The sequence below is a fragment of the Pseudorca crassidens genome, chromosome 19 (genome assembly GCF_039906515.1).
Source record: "Pseudorca crassidens isolate mPseCra1 chromosome 19, mPseCra1.hap1, whole genome shotgun sequence".
Taxonomy (NCBI): Eukaryota; Metazoa; Chordata; class Mammalia; order Artiodactyla; family Delphinidae; genus Pseudorca; species Pseudorca crassidens.
This window is the reverse complement of record NC_090314.1, coordinates 56,605,747-56,623,077: the sequence shown is the minus strand read 5'-3', so window position 1 is coordinate 56,623,077 and position 17,331 is coordinate 56,605,747. Positions and strand designations below refer to the sequence as shown.

The 17,331-nt window shown below is 55.8% G+C and overlaps 1 protein-coding gene across 2 annotated transcripts in view; it reads right to left on the bottom strand.

The window, feature by feature from the left end:
• The window catches only part of UBE2O (ubiquitin conjugating enzyme E2 O), a 56,878-nt gene that overhangs the window by 11,998 nt on the left and 27,549 nt on the right, over positions 1–17,331 (bottom strand). For both annotated transcript variants that reach the window (XM_067715678.1, XM_067715677.1), the window contains exons 2-3: positions 1,348–1,407; positions 1,110–1,220 (exon numbers count right to left, since the gene is read on the bottom strand). In XM_067715678.1, the coding sequence (XP_067571779.1) occupies positions 1,110–1,220; positions 1,348–1,407 (171 nt within the window). The remainder of the gene's footprint in view (positions 1–1,109; positions 1,221–1,347; positions 1,408–17,331) is intronic.

The window sequence follows — 17,331 nt, the reverse complement described above, 5'->3', positions numbered from 1 at the left end:
GGCAACGATGGAGTCATAAAATCCCCATTTAGCAGCCACCGGAGCGCTGGCCGATTCAGCTGGGAATTGTTAATGGAAGCTAAGGCTGATGTACGGGGGTTTGAGAAGTACCGGGTTATTGACACAATCCCGGAATATCTCCCCACAAAGCTGATACAATCGCTTCCAACGGGGTGAATGCTGACTTTATGGTGGGGAGGCATGGCAGAGCCCCAGACGACTGGGGAGCAAACGGAATGTCCCCACCCTGCGGCCGCGGGACGTTCCGGGCCAGCGAAGAGCTCAGCGGCACTTCCGTGGCAGTTCTGCCAAGAACGCAGGGCCCCAGGCTGGTCACGGGCACTGTCAGATAGCCCCACGCTCAGGGTCACCCGGGATAAGGAAGACAAAGCAAGAGTGGGGAACCTCTCCAGACTGGGGGAGATCAAAGAGCTGACAATTCTTGTGTGTGCTCCTGATGGAATCCTGGGTCAGAGGGGAAAAAGGAGATTGTTGGGACAACTGAATGAGGTCTGTGGATTGGACAGTATTGGGTCAAAGTCCTTGCTTGGGGCTTTGAATGGTGGTTAAACAGCAGAGTGTTTCTGTTTTGGGGAAATACACATTGTAGTACTTAGGGGTCATATAGCATCATACCTGTAGTTTGCTTTCAAACGTTTCAGAAAAGGGGAGGGGAGAGAGAGAGGGAGAGAAGGCAGTGGGGGGAGTGAGAAAGAGAGAGCGACAGAGGAGTACAGAGAGGTGGGGAAGGAGGGAGGAAAGGCGCTGGAGCTAATGCAGCGAAGCGTCACCAGCTAAGGAGCCTGGATGTTGCAGGGGATAAAGGTACCTACAACTTTTCAGTAAGTTTGAGATCATTAAAAAAGTAAGCTGAAAAGAAATTTGTTCCAAAAAAAAGCATTAGAGGAGAAGGGAAACCAGCAGTCTGCTGGAGACGTAAAGCTGTGTCCTGACCTCGCGTCTCAATGGCTGACTCACAAGAAGCATGGTCAGGCTGCAGGGAGCGAGCTGACTGCTGGGCTTGGCCGCCCGGCCTGGGAAGGTGCCGCGGAGAGAACCAGAGCCCCGAGAGGGGAGGTCAGCAGGGGTGGCAGGCGGGGCGGGCTCACCCAGATGTGCTGCAGGTCCTTGCTGTTGACAGGGTAGACGATGCAGTTGGTGCCAATGAGCTTCACGGCGCAGTCGATGTTCACGTCGATCACCGTGCCACACTGGCTGTCCTGCGGGGGAGAAGGCATCCAGGTCCCGGCAGGCGCCCCGCGGGGCCACCCGGCAGACCCGGCCAGGACATGCCCCAGGCCACCCCCGCCCCCAACCCTGCCCCACCAAGTGGGACGCGGGACTCACAGTGGAGCGCATGTGCCGGACCACATCCCGGGGCACCACGGAGCGGTCCTCTAGTTTCAACTGGAACAGAGAGCACAGGTGTCAGAGCACGGCCCCCAAAATCACCTACAGGATACAGTCTCCTCCCTACCTCTTAGTGAAGCGTAGCATACGTATAGCTAAGCGCACAAACCCTAAGCCCAGAGCTCGGCTTTGCCAAACCCCACGCGCCCCTCCAACAGCACCTGGATCAGCAGACAGCACGCCAGGTGCGACCTCCCGCACCAAAGGCAAACACCGTGCTCACCAGCGGTAACTCTGGTCACCCTGAAAAGTGGCTACATGACAAACCACGTAAGGCCTCATTGTAAATGAAAGATTTAACAGCCCATTCTGCAGAGAGCCAAACATTTTGCTGTGAGTGGAATCCTTTTTCCAGCTTCTGCCTGCCCTGCACCCCTGCTGCCGAGTGCTGAGCAGGGTGGGTTGCAGGAGGAGTGTGACACTGGGCCGAGGGTCACCCTGAAGCCGCTATCAGCCTCACCACCTTCTAATCTGGGCCATCCTGCCCCGCCAGTCACAGCCTGCTCGTTATCGACTGCCCCGCAGAGGACTGCAAGCTGCTGAGTAACCGACTCTGGACTCTCGGGACGCCGGCTTCTGGAGCCTGGCCAACCGCGCAGCAAGCACTGACCCATCCCTCCATGACAAAGCCCCTCCCCCTGCCGGGCACCGGATGCCCCACAGCAGCCCAGGCGGGAGACGCTTCTCCACTGGGCCAGTGCACCTTCCTTGCTGGCTCCCCAAACCTGGGGCCGCTCCCCTGCGGTTCTTCACTGAGTCCTGGGAACCGGCGCATCTCTGTGTGGCTGCCCACCTCCCTGGCTCAGGCACCTCCAAGACCCCAAACTAGGGGGATGGAAGAGCTGCTCCCTCAGACACCCAACCGAACACTCAAGGTGACTCCACCGCAGAACGTGGGGCCTGGAACGGCGACCTCACGGGAGGAGAACTGAGAAGGGAGACACGCGCTTAAGGGCACCGAAATCCTGGCAACGACTAAAGCAAACCCTGCTATTAGTGGGATGTGACTTTAAAAAAAAGTAAAGGGGAAGCAATGGGCCCGCCATCAACAGGTGACAGAGATGCTCCTCCAGGGACACAAGCCCGTGTTCCAGATGAGAGGGAGCCCCGGAGTTAAGCACACCGGACACTCACCTGCGCTGGCGCTGCAGCCTTGCAAAGCAGCCTCGCGAAGCGCTCGTGTAGAAGGTGGGATGAGTGGCTCAGAGGATTAACGAGGCAGTGAAAGCACAGACGGCCACCAGGCGCCTGGCCCACAGTAAGGGCTCAGCCAACGCTAAGTGCTGTGATCACTCCACCTGCCTCCGCTGCCCCCTAGGCGCAGGCTGAAGACCCTGAGCTCAGGATCCAAGATCCCAGGAGGCTGCAAGGGGCCACGTGGAGCTCTGCTAAGGGTGTGCTGGGATGACAGTGCCATTTTTCTAATTCAAAGAACCTCCCATCCTGTAACCCTCTGGGCCCAAATCCCTGGGTGGGACAGGTATTTTCAGTGCTGTCCCACCCTATCTCAAACCTCTGCTCTCATTTTAGACTTCCAAAAGCCACAACTGCAGGTCTTTCCAAGTTGCCATGGAAACCAGAAGTTGCAGTGAGGGGAAATCCACTGGGAGATGGACAGTGCTGCATGGGGCGGGAGGTGACGCCATGCTTGGAGCAGCTGCGGCTGCGGGCACAGGCTGCCTCGCGGGCTCAGGGACCCTGAGGAGAGACCCAAGTTGAGTCTGCACATCATCCCAACCTCGGCGTCTGTGTCAGTCCCCGAGAGAGCTGCCAGGAAAGGAAGGGAGTGGCCCAAGTGCAGACCCTAAATCAGCACAGTCTTTGATGGGACACAGCCCAGCCTCGCTGCCCCCAAGGGGGTACGGGAAACTGAGGCCCCTGCTCTGAGGCCGAAGCAGGAACAACACAGCCAGTGAAAGCTGTCACGGCAGGGACAGGGGTGGGTTTTCTCCCTCCTCCCTCTGTAGAACCTCTGCGAGGCTGTGGGGCAGGCAGGTCCCCGAGTTCCCGGGAGGGGGCCTGGTGAGCCAGCGTGTCCCCGGATGTGGCTCTCCTGACCTGCGCTTGGCCTCTTGCCCGAGCCTGACTCCCTTCCACCCTGAAGCTGGGTCTCCAGGCTCTTCTGATCTCGCGTGACAATGACAATGACAGTGTAGAGCAGAGCGGTGTGGCAGGGAGGACGGAGGGGTGCAGGGGCCACTATTCTGGCTACATTCTTTTTTTTTCTTTTAATTTATTAATTAATTTGTTTTGGCTGCGTTGGGTCTTCGTTGCTGCACACGGACTTTCTCTAGTCGCGGCGAGCGGGGGCTATTCTTCATTGCGATGCACGGGCTTCTCATTGCGGTGGCTTCTCTTGTTGTGGAGCATGGGCTCTAGGCACGTGGGCTCAGTAGTTGCGGCTCGCGGGCTCTAGAGCGCAGGCTCAGTAGTTGTGGCGCATGGGCTTAGTTGCTCCACGGCATGTGGGATTTTCCCGGACAGGGATAGAACCCGTGTCCCCTGCATTGGCAGGCGGATTCTTAACCACTGCGCCACCAGGGAAGTTCCTCTGGCTACATTTCTTTTCCTTGGGAATTCCAGAAAATGAGAACAAGACGCCTGGGAGGGCAAGGATGACTTGCAAGCCTCTTCATGCTCTTTCACAAGCTTCCCTCCCAGGTGCCCATGTCCCACCACACTGGGCACTGCTCCTTTCACATCCGCCAGCCGCTCCAGCTGAGCATCTCCCACACGACAGCGCTTACCCACGTCCTCCTCGCCTCTCCCTGTTCCAGACACATGCTCCCTGCATCTCGAAGGCTTTCAGAACCCCTGCTCTGGAAGCCTCTCCTCACAGCGACAGCACAGCTGGTGTGTATTACACTCCATGCAGTTTTCTAGCACTTCACGTGTTTTAACCGGAGAAATCCTCAACTCCACGAAATAAGCATACTGTCATTGTCTTTACAGATAAGTAAACTGAGACAAAGAGAAAATAAGTCACGTGTTCATGGTCACACGGCTCCTAAGTGGTGCCACTGGGACTTCAACTCAGGCAGTCTAGCTCGAGTCCATTCGCTTAACCACAGAAAAAGCTCCTCCTCCCCAGAGCAGCAGAGATAGGGACAGAGTAAAACACATTTCTGGCAGGTCCACACCCTCTGAAAGACAGCAATTCTTCTCCTGGTTATAAAAGCAACAACTGCTCTATTCACTTCTGGGGCACATGGCAGGCGGCTGCGGTGGCCTCTGCCTGCGGATCAGGGCCCTGAGCGCCCGCCGAGGCCGCCAGGTGGGAGACACCACCGGGTCTCAGCAGCCCGCCCGCCTCTGCTCCTCCCACCCTTGAGAGATCAGGCACCCAGACCACAGGCACCAGACACTGGAGGCTAACACCAGAGGGCGCTGTGCCTGCTCCAGGAAAACGCCAGATTGTAAAGTGAAACTAAGTCATGAAACGGAGCCACGTTTTTTGCTAGGCGCACCCTGGACGCAGTTTTTAAAAAACTGTTACCAGCGTGGGATCTGAGGTGGAAGGTGGATAGATTTTAACTGTCATTATTGGTTCTAGAATTCTGAACAACCTCTGAGGTGGTGAACTGTTGTTTAACATTTCTTGAGGGAGAGCTGTAGCTATCAGAGGTTTCTGAATAACAAAAAAAAGCAAGACAAGAAAGGTAACACACCAAAATGTTAAAGTGTCTGAGTGAAGAGGGGCTACAGGTGGTTTTAAAAACGAACATTGGGCTTCCCTGGTGGCACAGTGGTTGGGAGTCCGCCTGCCGATGCAGGGGACACGGGTTCATGCCCCGGTCCGGAAAGATCCCGCATGCCGCGGAGCGGCTGGGCCCGTGAGCCATGGCCGCTGAGCCTGCGCGTCCGGAGCCTGTGCTCCGCAGCGGGAGAGGCCACAACAGTGAGAGGCCCGCGTACCGCAAAAAAAAAAAACAAAACGAACATGCATTACTTTGGAGACTTTTAACATGTTTTTAAATTGACGTATAGTTGATTTACAATATTGTGTTAGTTTCAAGTGTACAGCACAGCGATTTGTTTTTGTGGGTTCTTTGCAGATTATATTCCGTTACAGGTTATTACAAGAGATTGGGTATAACTCCCTGTGCTTGGACACTTTTGTGACATGTCTGTGGGACGTGCCTGGTGGAATCCGAGAACCCACATCCTTTGCTTCCACTGCCTCCTCTGGAAATAGGAGTAGCAAACAACACACCTGCCCCGCATAGCGAGGATTCCCGCACCTGCTCTGGAGGAAGAGAGCCAGGCTTCAGGGAGGACAGGCACTGGTGAGATAAGTCCCGCTCTGACTCAGCCTCCATTCTAGTGCAGCAGAGAGACAGACAGACAGACAGGCACACAGACAGAGGTCAGGTGGTGCTATGTGCCATACAGAAAACCAAGGCACTACCCAGGGTGTGTGGGGGACAGGCTGGAAACGGGAGGGGAGCAAGTTATTTATTTTGAGAGGGTGACCAGGAAAGGCCGCTCCAAGGTGACATGTGACCAGAGATCTGAGTGTATTAAGGGAGTGAGCTTTCCAAGCAGACAGAAGAGCCGCCCTGACTGGATGTTCGACGCCCAGCAGAGGCCAGCAGGGCTGCGACAGAGCAGCAAGGAACAGGAGGCGATGCCAGGCGTCTCGGGCCTCAGAGAAAAAGCACCAGGGAAGGACCTGAGAGTCCGTCCTGAGTGACGGGAGCTCCTGCAGGTCTCTGAGCCGGGGAGGGGGGGTCACGTTAAAAGCGTCATCTGGCTGTTGAGCAGGGCAGGGTGACCAGGTAGCCCAGTGGTTCTCAACTGGGGGCAACTCTGCCCCCCAGAGGACATCTGTAATGTCTGGAGACACGCTTGGCTGTCACAGCTGGGGGGTGGGTGGGGGCCGGTTCCTGGTGGTTAGAGGCCAGGGACACTGTTAAACATCCAACAGTGCTCAGGACAGCCCCCCACAGCAGAGACTGATCCGGCCCAGAGCATCAGCAGTGCTGAGGCTGAGGAGCCCTGAGGCTGTTCCCAGGAGAGCCTGGTGGTGCTGAGACCAGAGGAGGGGGAAGGGATCACTCTCCAGACCCTTTCTGAAGTTTGAGCTAAGGAGGTGCTCCAAGTGGGAAAGCAATTCAGTGGCCAAGGGAGGAGGGGGGACACTGCTGGGGGAAGGCAACATGGCACGGGGGCTGAGCACTTCCGTCCCACCCCCATTTGAGCTCCAAGGAGCTCTGCCCTGGCCAGGAGGCCCACTCTCTGCCCCTTGCCCCCCGGGCTGCCCGAGGCGCACACTGCTTCCCTGAGCTGCAGCTCTGACGCCGAGCACTGACGGCACAGCAGGAATGACGAGCTGGTCCCGCAGCTCCTGGTCTTAGACCCTCATTCCCAACACTGCTCTCCACTGAACCTAATGCGCCACATAAAAATGTTCCAAGGACAGAAAAAGGCAAACTGAGGCTGATCAACCGGTTCAAAGTACAAGGAAGCTGAAACAAGAAGTTACTTTAAAGTGGATTTGAACATCACATCCTGTAAGACTGGGTGGCCCTAAGGGCTGGCCTGCTCAGTGGGGGCTGAGCACCCACCTTAGGAAAAAAGCAGGCTCCACACCTGGTCCCTAAGATCAGTATCCACTAACAGGGCTCCCAGCGTGAGGGGGGAAGAGGCAGGAAGTCCAACAATGGGCAAAGGAGGGCCATTAAAGGGGCCGAGCGTCTGCGTCAAGGCTGGAAGCCACCCGCCCGCCACTGCCATCTCCTGTCAAACTCCGGCAAGGCCAAAACACAGGGGAGGAGAGGCGGGTGTCCTTGGGACCCACAGCAAGAAAGCCGCACAGTCTTCCCTGGGGGACTGACAATGGGCGTACCAGCACCCACAGCCTCGGGTCGCAGGACGAGCTGGCTGCCAGTCCCACACCGTGCCCCTGGGAAGTGAGTGGGCGATGGGGGATGGCTTGCTGTGGCCCCCGGTTTGGGCAGTGTTCAGTGGCCTGAGCCAGGCCCTTCCTGGGGAGGGAGAGGAAAGAGGAGTGCCAGGGCCAGCAGACACTCGGGAGATGAGGCCGTTTACCTAGGCCAGGACTCAAAGAACGGATTCCTGAAAGGAATGTAATGAGGTGAGGCCAGTGCTGGAAATTTCTAAAGGCCTGCTACTTCCCAAGGGGTAAAAAGAATCTGAGAAACACCATGCCTCCCACCTCTCATACAGCTAGAGCTGGGACAGTGGTCAATGTGGGGTGGGGTGGGGAGACTTCAGCGCCTCCTAACCAGCCCCTCTCACTCCCTCAGCCGGGGTCGCAGATGCTGAAGAAGGCCCCAGTCCCGCGGCCCCTGGGTCTGCTTGGCTGCAAGCACCCCAGCTCACTGCGGTGGCCACCCAGCTGCACTCCAAGCCAGGATGGAATGGGGGACATGCCAGTCACTGGCTGAGAAGCCCAGCTCAGTCTAGGGGGTGAGAATAGAGGAAGCCATTCAATAGGAACTTTGCTAATCCTAGGACTGAGGTCATGGAAATTTTTTTTAGTGCTTCCTATAGATTCAAGGCTAGAGAAGAATACAAATGTAAAATAAGGAATGTACACAGTCTTTAAGGAATTTAGAAGGATCTGGCACAGAGATGGGTGGGGAAAGGGGAAGGGCAGGCCCAGGGATATTAACTCCCTCCCTCCGACGGAAATACAATTTGGAGGCCAGAGAAGCTAAGATGCCAGATTGGGAAGTTTATCCCACAGTGCAGAATTCTGAAAAAGCCTTGGAAATCCTAGAATGGAATGCTCCCTAGAGCAGTGTTTTTCCTTCTTCCTTTTTTTTTTCTTTTTGCCGTGCCAGTCGGCCAGAGGGATCCCAGTTCCCCGACCAGGGATTGAACCCAGGCCCTCGGCAGTGAAACTGCAGAATCCCAACCACTGGACCATCACGGAATTCCCAAGCAGCGTTTTTCAAACTGAGGGCTGTGACCCATTAGCGGGTTATGAGATCAATTTAGTGGGTCGTGGCCAACACTGGGTGTATCACACACAGGAAGGCTAGGTACCGTTTTTTTAATTTATTTTATTTTTGGTTGCATTGGGTCTTCGTTGTTGGGTCTTCGTTGCTGCACACAGGCTTTCTCCCGTTGCGGCAGGCTACTCTTCGTTGCGGCGCGTGGGCTTCTTACTGCGGTGGTTTCTCTTGTTGCAGAGCTCAGGCTCTAGGTGCGCAGGCTTCAATAGTTGTGGCACGTGGACTTCAGTAGTTGTGGCTCGCAGGCTCTAGAGCGCAGGCTCAGTAGTCGTGGCACACGGGCTTAGTTGCTCTGCGGCATGTGGGATCTTCGAGACCAGGGCTCGAACCCGTGTCCCCTGCATTGGCAGGCGGGTTCCCAACCACTGCGCCAGCAGTGAAGCCCCGAGGTACTGTTCTGAGAACACTTTTCCAGGTGCGTATATAACATACATGTGTCCTGGGTCACGATGTATATAATATGTTCTATGGCGGGTCACTTTCAAGAAGTCTGAGGGCCCCACCCTGCCTACCTGCTCTGCTGGCTCCCTCTGGCTAGGGTTTCAGCCAGTTACAAGCGGAGCGAGACCTCTCTTCTCGTCAGAAGCTGGTCTAGATCTAGCCCAAAACAAGAAAACAATCAAAAACCCTAGGATCTAAACGTTCACACACAGATACCGTGGGAGTGGGGAACTTTTAACTCTTTCTGACATTACCTAAAACGTCAGTAAGTTGGCCTTCAGAAGAGTGAACCTGGGAGTGGCAGGAAATGGTACTAACTGTGGGTTGGAGCTGGGCTCCTCTTCCAGCTTCCAGTTCTGAATGGATTTGGGGATATGACCGGCCAGTGAGTCTAGCGAATGCCAGTGTAATGACTTTCTCAGAGCAGTTGACCATCATGTGACTGAGTCCCTAAAAATCCAGCCATCAGCAAAATGCCCACCTGAGGATCGAAGGTTTTACCAGCAAACACCAATGGCCAGAGGGCCTCACATGCCGGGGGGAGGAGGAGAGCTGGAAATGGCTGGGCAGTGGAAGAAAAGACAAACGCCGGTGCCCCTAACTGGAAAATTCTGTCAATCACGTGCTACAGAAACCATTCAACAGAAGCTCTGCTAAAACCAAAGACTGGGGTCAATCAATTCAATAGTTCTTTAGTGTTTTCCATAGATTCAGAATGAGACAAGAATACAAACACATAGGTACGTGTCCTGGCTTTACAGAACTTACATTTAGATGGGGGAGACAAAATGAAAATACCTGAAAACATTTATACAAGTAAATACACTGCCAAGCTGGGTAGAGAGACAAAGATTTCTGCTTCCAAATGGCAGGTGGGGGAAGGCGGGAAGGGCCAGGCTGCAAAGGAAATGTGCATCAGAGACACAGGCAAGGGATGCCACCCCCCGCCCCCTGCAGATGACAACTGGCCAGGCCTCTGTACTCTCAACCCCCAGGGGTAGCCCTGTCTCCAGGGGCCCCTCTCTCTGACGGCACACCACAGTCCCGAAGCCTGTCATCAGGGCCGGCAATGCAGCATGACTGCATCCCTGCTTGGAAACTGCAGCTGCGGCTTGCCAGCTTGCTGAAATGGTCCAGAGGCACAGCCTGCCCAAGGGGACAGAGAAAGGGGGCTGAGTCCAACCGCCTGCTCAGTGAGGGGGAAGGACCAGGGAGCTGTGCCTGGCGCCAGGCCAGCTGGAGCCCAGGCAGCAGAGCTGGGTCTCTGCAGATGCTGCAGTGTTTGGGGTGCAGCACATGCGTTCCAGTGGCAAGAGCTGGCGTGGAGAAAGAACCCAGCACTACACCCAGTGTCTTGGCCCTGGGCTTATCAACCTGGCTCTAAAAAGGACAAAACAGCCCAGGACTCCCGGATGAGACAGGAGGGTACAGACAGGCAGCTTTAGACTGAGAAGGCCTCCCTCCTCAAGAGGCATGACCAGAAGGTAGAAAGTAAACAGCATGACGTCCTGTCTCTTCTTGTGGTCGGGCTGCCGGGCATCCATCCCCGGGAGTAAGCAGAGAGCAAGCCCACGGTCCAGGTGCAGACAGAGCCCAACACTGCCTTCCAGAACCCCACCCTAAGCCCCACGTGTCTGATGGCAGGTGAGTTCACAGAACAATGACCCAGGCTGGTAATCCCACGAATAGACCTTTATGGAGCCCGCACTGTGCAGGGAAAAGCCCCACATGGAGGTACTGCTCTGGTAGCTCTCGTGCCACAGAGGAGGCTGGAGGCTCGGAGAGGTAAGTGACCTGCCCCAGGCCACCTGGCGCCGGGATTCCAGAGCCCTGGATCTGCTAGTGTCCTTCCTCATCTGGCGGGCGTGACCCTCTGCACGGCCCTTTCTACTCCAGGGCATCGTCCTGGATCTTGCTGAAAATGCAGACTCCCAGGCCCAGCCCAGCTGCCTTAGAATCCACAGGTTAACAAGGTCTCCAGGTGACCCACGTGCACATCACCTCGTCCTCACGTAACAGTGGCTCTTAACAGAGGGGCATCAAGATGGAAGGAGGGCCCCGTCCCAGGCTCACTGCCCACAGTCCCCAGGATGGTATTCTGAAAACAGGCATTCTGAAAACGTTCCTAAAGGATTTTGATACACATCTCCAAATCCTGGTTACTCTGACTGGCATTTTAAAGGCAGTAAGGGAGGAGGAGAAATAGCTAAAAGGGACTATATCTGAGTCCAGTGGGGCAGGTCAAGCCCACTCTCAACTATAAGGGACCCCATGAGGAAGAAACACAGCCTCCTGAACCCACACCAACCTCTGCTTGGTCCTCAAACACCTGTGGTTACTATTTCAAGGCATGAAATGGATCCCCATCCTAGGGTACAGGGTATCACTCAGGCACCAACTGGCCTGGCAACTCTGGCACAGACCAAATGGCTCCTGGGGGCCGCTGTTACCTCTTGGTTTGACCGCTAAGTCCTAAAAACCTGACTGACCATGAAAAAGCAGAATCCCTGAGGCTGGGAGGACGCACCCCTCCATTCCTGCAGGCACAGTGAGACGAGGCTGCAGCTGGCCATACAGCCCAACAGCCAGGTCCTGCGGAGGCCACGGTGCTGCCACTCCCCAGCTGCATGCGCTAAGTCCTGTCACCTCCCTGGGCATCATCTGGCATGGGCAGCCCTGGGCTGGACAAGCTCTGGGCCCTTCCAGCTCCAGAGCTCATCCCCTGCAACGTCTCCAGAAGCCCTGGAGTCTACCTGCCCAGCACCTGTCCCTGCAGAGGGGCCACGTGGGTATTCCATTTGCAGAGTGAATCCCCACAGACCCCCAAGGGGGGGCGGCTGAAAGGAAAAGATGGCGCTGGTGCACACGGCCTGAGAAGGCCCCGGGACAGGAGCACCAGGGCAAAGCCTGGACGAGGCCCCTGACAGTTTCTCTCCCCAGGAACTTAGAGCTCAGCTGGAGAAAACAAGTACACAAAATAACATCTACAAAGACAGAAACAAGATGCAAAAATTAACGTACAGGGCTCCTCTGGTGGCGCGGTGGTTAAGAATCTGCCTGTCAATGCAAGGGACACGGGTTCGAGCCCTGGCCCGGGAAGATCCCACATGCCTCGGAGCAACTAAGCCCGTGCGCCACAACTACTGAGCCCACGTGCCACAACTACTGAAGCCTGCGCGCCTAGAGCCCGTGCTCTGCAACAAGAGAAGCCACCGCAATGAGAAGCCCGCACACTGCAACCAAGAGTAGGCCCTGCTCGCCGCAACCAGAGAAAGCCCGCGCAAGCAACGAAGACCCAATGCAGCCAAATATAAAAACAAATAAACAAATTTATTTTTAAAAAATTAACGTACAGGTGCCTCTTGAGCTAGATGTCATTACTAAAAAGTCTCTTACAAATTGAAAGGATTTTAGAATCGGGGAGCTATTTCAGGAAAACCCACAGCAAATCTTATAGTATGCAAATTACCACCTTCTTATATGGTCAAAATTCTCCTCCCCTCTTAATGACTGCAGACACACCCACCTCAGCGATGAGCAGATACAGCCAAGAGAGAACCAGAGCGCGTGGGAGAGGGTGCGCTCAGCTGGATGGCGGGGTGGCACTAAGGTGCCTGCCTGGAGGAGGTGCGATCAGAGGAGGTGGTACTGCACGGGCCAGGGGGCCAGCAGGAGGTGCTCTCAGGCCCCCGGTAAGCCTGGAGGGAGGGAGGGAGGGAAGGGTAAGGAGTGTCCGAGCGCCTCACAGACTTCATCTGGGCCTCACAGCCCCCTCAGGAGGAGGGTCCTGGAAACGATGTGCCGGGAGTGGGCACAGGGCTGGCACGCACCAAGTGAGCCTCTCCCCAGTCCGCCTCCTGGCACCAGGCCAGCCCCGCTGCCCCACGGCACCCCTGAGCCGTCTGGGGAGAGGGGGTGATCAGTGAACAGACACCAGCACGCAAGACCCTGGCCTGGTTCTCTTTTCTGTACGATTAAGCATGAAACTTCATTCCTTCCTTCCTTCCTTCCTCCGGGCTCCTCTAGGTCCGACATAGAAGGACTTCTCAGGCAGAATTCATATTATCACAAATCTGAAGGAGGACACACTTCCTGAAAGTGAGAGATCAAAATGTATTTGAACTATTGGACGCCCACCTCTAGACACCAAGCCCTGAAATCAGCAACTGCAAGGTAGCGTTTTGGCTGACACACACCACTATGTTTGGTCTTGAAGGGCAACTGATGGAAACCACCCGATGGCCCCATAAAGACAGAGTGGAGGAGTCTAGATATGTAACTCATCAGTGTGGAAACAGCAAAAGATTATGAAGAAGAACGGAGGCAGCCTCGACAGGCCCCTTGGGAGGAGGACTAGACTTTACTGCAACTATCAGAACCCTCAGAACTCTTTCAAAAATACACATTCCTGGGCTTCCCTGGTGGTGCAGTGGCTGAGAGGCCGCCTGCCGATGCAGGGGACACGGGTTCGTGCCCCGGTCTGGGAAGATCCCACATGCCGCGGAGCGGCTGGGCCCGTGAGCCATGGCCGCTGAGCCTGCGCGTCCAGAGCCTGTGCTCCGCAACGGGAGAGGCCACAGCAGTGAGAGGCCCGCGTACCGCAAAAAAACAAAAAACAAAACACATTCCTGATTTTTTTTTTTAACCCCAAACCTACTGAACGAATCTCTGGGTGAAGCCAGGAATCTATTTCTTAACATTCGCTGGGCGAGTCAGATAACCAGCCTGGTTAAAACAGCTCCACTTCAACCAGTATGCTTCCCTTTCTTCTAAAACAAAATAGGACTACTAGGGACATTTGGTTTTTTTGTTGTTTTTTCTTTGTTTTAATTTTATTTATTCATTTTTGGCTGCTTTGGGTCTTCATTGCTGCACGCAGGCTTTCTCTAGTTGCGGAGAGCGGGGACTGCTCTTCGTTGCGGTGTGTGGGCTTCTCATTGCTGTGGCTTCTCTTGTTGCGGAGCACGGGCTCTAGGTGCGTGGGCTTCAGTAGCTGCGGCATGTGGGCTCTAGAGCGCAGGCCCAGTAGTTGTGGCGCACGGGCTTAGTTGCTCCGCGGCATGTGGGACCTTCCCGGACCCGGGCTCAAACCCGTGTCCCCTGCATTGGCAGGCGGATTCTTAACCACTGCGCCACCAGGGAAGCCTCGGGACATTTGTTTTTAATTTTTAAAAAATTTAAAGATAAAAATCTGGGGAGCAAGATGAAAAAAGCAAGGTGGATTAAAATAATGAACAAAGTGAGGTTCAGCTCATACCCGGCCCTCAGTATCCCTGACACACTCCTCCTGCGGTTCAGCCCTTGAACAGACACACAGGCACCAGGTCCCCTAAACGATGTGGCCCCAACTCTGACCTCTGCTCAGGTGGTCCAGACCCTGGTCTAGGTCAGCTTCCAGACAGACACCAAGAACAAAGCCCCAGACCCTGCTGACCAAGAGCCCTGTGACCTGACCCAGGCCAGCTGCTGCCTAGGTGGCAAAGAGCAGAACCTGCCAGTACACATCCCCGGACACCTGGGGGACACGGTTTTCCCACCATAAAGACTTCCAGGCAGGAAGGCAGCTCCTAGGCCCATGCTGCGGCCACAAGAAACGTGATTTTTAGAGCTGGGTTACTGGACGGGACGGAGCTGGAGCATCAGATGTGGCTCTTCTCTCCTGTAAGAACTCCGAGTCTGAGAAAGAACTGCCCTGGCAGGAAGGCGAGTCACTGCCTGATGCACAGCCTCCAAGACGACCACGAGGACCTCGGCTCACAGACGCTCCCGCTCCCTGTTCTTCACCTTCCTCTCTTCACACCCACAGAAAAATGACAGCATCTTCAAAACGATGTCACCTCTGGTCAGCAGAGAGCTGGGGACTCATTCCCGCAGTGGCTCATGACGCCGAGCCTTATCTCCACCCAGAACGTCTGCGGCTCCCGCGGTCCACGCTCCCAAACTGAGAATCAGCTGCTAATCAATGGGCACACTCTCTGCAGAACGCACCCCACCTTCTGAAGCTGACTCACACCGAAAGGGATCCACTCAGCACTGCTATTTTTAAAAATGCAAATACGGGAGGAAAAGACAGTACAAATAACACACCAGACCCCTGGTCCGAGGCCGAGTCCTTGCTCAGGGGTCAGGTTCTCACTGAGGTGGGCTGTGGGAGCAGGGTGGCTCATCTCCCCACGCGGCTTTGTTTTCATCATACCTGTGGGCCCAGAGCCCCCACCCCACCCGTTCCCTGAGCCACCCCCAGGCAGGTAAGGGGGATCCACACCAGAGGGGCGGGAGCTTCACGACCCTCCCCAGAATGACCGTGTCAGAACCATGCTGGTCCTCTGCTTTCCTCAATTCCAAAACTACATCTTTCCGAGACAAACCGGGGTGGGTGCTGCAAACATCCCCTGCCTGCCCCCCACCCCGGAAGCAGGAGCTTGACGAAGGCACAGGAAGCCAAGGAGGAAGAGACACGAGACCCCCGGGATGGAGAGCGAGCCAGGGTCTCGCATTACCGAGTGATGGTCTTAACAGCCAGCTGGTCCCAAACTGCTGACAGCCCTCTGGACCTGCCTGATCCCCACCGTGGATGCCACAGTCACTGAGAGCCACGCAGACAGGCTGGCCCCGCCACTCCCCAGTGCCAACCTCGACAGTCACATCTTCCTTTTCTCAGTCACCCCATGTCACTAGAATTAGGTCAGGAAGGGATCAGGTAGCCAGCCTTCTGAGCAAAGATTTCTAACAAAATGAAGCACAAATACTTAGCAGTCGGCTTCTGGGCTGAGTCGTGGTAACTGGCACGGCTGGGAAAGTGGAAAGGACTCACCACCACCCACTGGAGAGAGGTGAGGAGGAAACACCTACTGGCACTGTAAACTCAGCTCGGGCCTGCACGGTCACAACCCCTCCAAAGACTGAAACGCCAGCGTCGTCGTCATCTAAGCCACCAGAGCATGGAAGGTGAGCATGTTCTGCTCTCCTAAGGATGGCAGTAATCAGCACCACTGAGATACACTAACACATTACCACGGACGCACTAGGGTGCCAGCACCTCTGCTTGAGGAGGGCTGGAGACTTGCCAGGAGTACACAGTACACCTTTTTTTTTTCTTTTTAAAATTTATTTTTGGCTGCGTTGGGTCTTCGTTGCTGCGCGCGGGCTTTCTCCTGTTGCTGCGAGCGGGGGCTACTCTTCGTTGCGGTGCGCGGGCTTCTCATTGCAGTGGCTTCTCTTGTTGCAAGGCACAGGCTATAGGCGCGCGGGCTCAGCAGTCGTGGCTCACGGGCTCAGTAGTTGTGGCTCGCGGGCTCTAGAGCACAGGCTCAGTAGTTGTGGTGCATGGGCTTTGTTGCTCCGCGGCATGTGGGATCTTCCCAGACCAGGGCTCGAACCCACGTCCCCTGCATTGGCAGGCGGATTCTTAACCACTGCGTCACCAGGGAAGCCCGCAGTACACCTTTTACTATAAACATCTCAGCCTTCCTATCTCTCCTACCTGGGCTGTCCCTATTTCTCTAATCCCTGGGGACTCAGAGCTGGCCAACAGTCTGCTGGACCAGAAATCTAAAGCAGAACCAGAAGACAACCCCCGACTGGCATATCTGAAGGATCCTTCCCACTCCCGCAGGTGTATCCAGACGCCCTCAAGGACTCTGCTACGGTCCATCCTTCAAGGTCCAACCAAGCCACGTGAAGGTGACAGCAGGCCTGTGGAGATGGTTTTGAGATCTAAGCCCCAGGACGTATGTGGCACGTGGTAAGTAATGGAAATAGTAGTTCTCTTGCCCTCCCACGCCCACCCCGCTTACGCTCTCCCAGCAATTTCAGAGTTTACTTCACCCATCAGTAGTTTGAACTAGCCTGAAACAGCAGGTAATATACGAAGCTGTGAAATGAACCACACAGGGAGAGGGCATGCCAGAAGGTGTTTAACCTAAACCTGGCTTTCCTCAGGCCTGGGCTTCAGACCTGACCCTCCTCTCTCGGGCTCGGCAGGGACAGAGCCCGCCCTGTAGGAAGTCTGGGTTTGCTTCCTTTGACATCTGTCATCCGCTGCTCGCTCCATCGACAGTGGATCATCCATCCATCCACCCACTCATTCAACAGTCTGCATACCTACCAGGACGCCAAACGCTGCGCCTGGTGCTAGCAAGACACCAGGCCACGAGGAGCCAAGAGGAGGGGGGGCGGAAGTGCAACAAGCAGCGACACACGAGGAGCCGCCGCGGCAACAATCACGGCCTTCACGTTTGCCCAGACAGCTGACTCAGGCCTCTGTCCAGACGTCACCCCCCAGGAAGCCCCTCTCTGACCGCCTGTCCAGTGCTGCTGCTCCCTGCTCACCAGCCCCGCCTGGCACGGGGCGGCCCCAGCACAGTGCCTGGGAAACAGACAGCACTCAAACGCGTCCCCCAGGGCAGAGGCTGCAGGGGGACCCGCGGGAACGGGGACAGGTGGCCGAAAGCAGTGGTCAGCAACGCCCACGCTGGAGGACAACTGGCCACCCAGG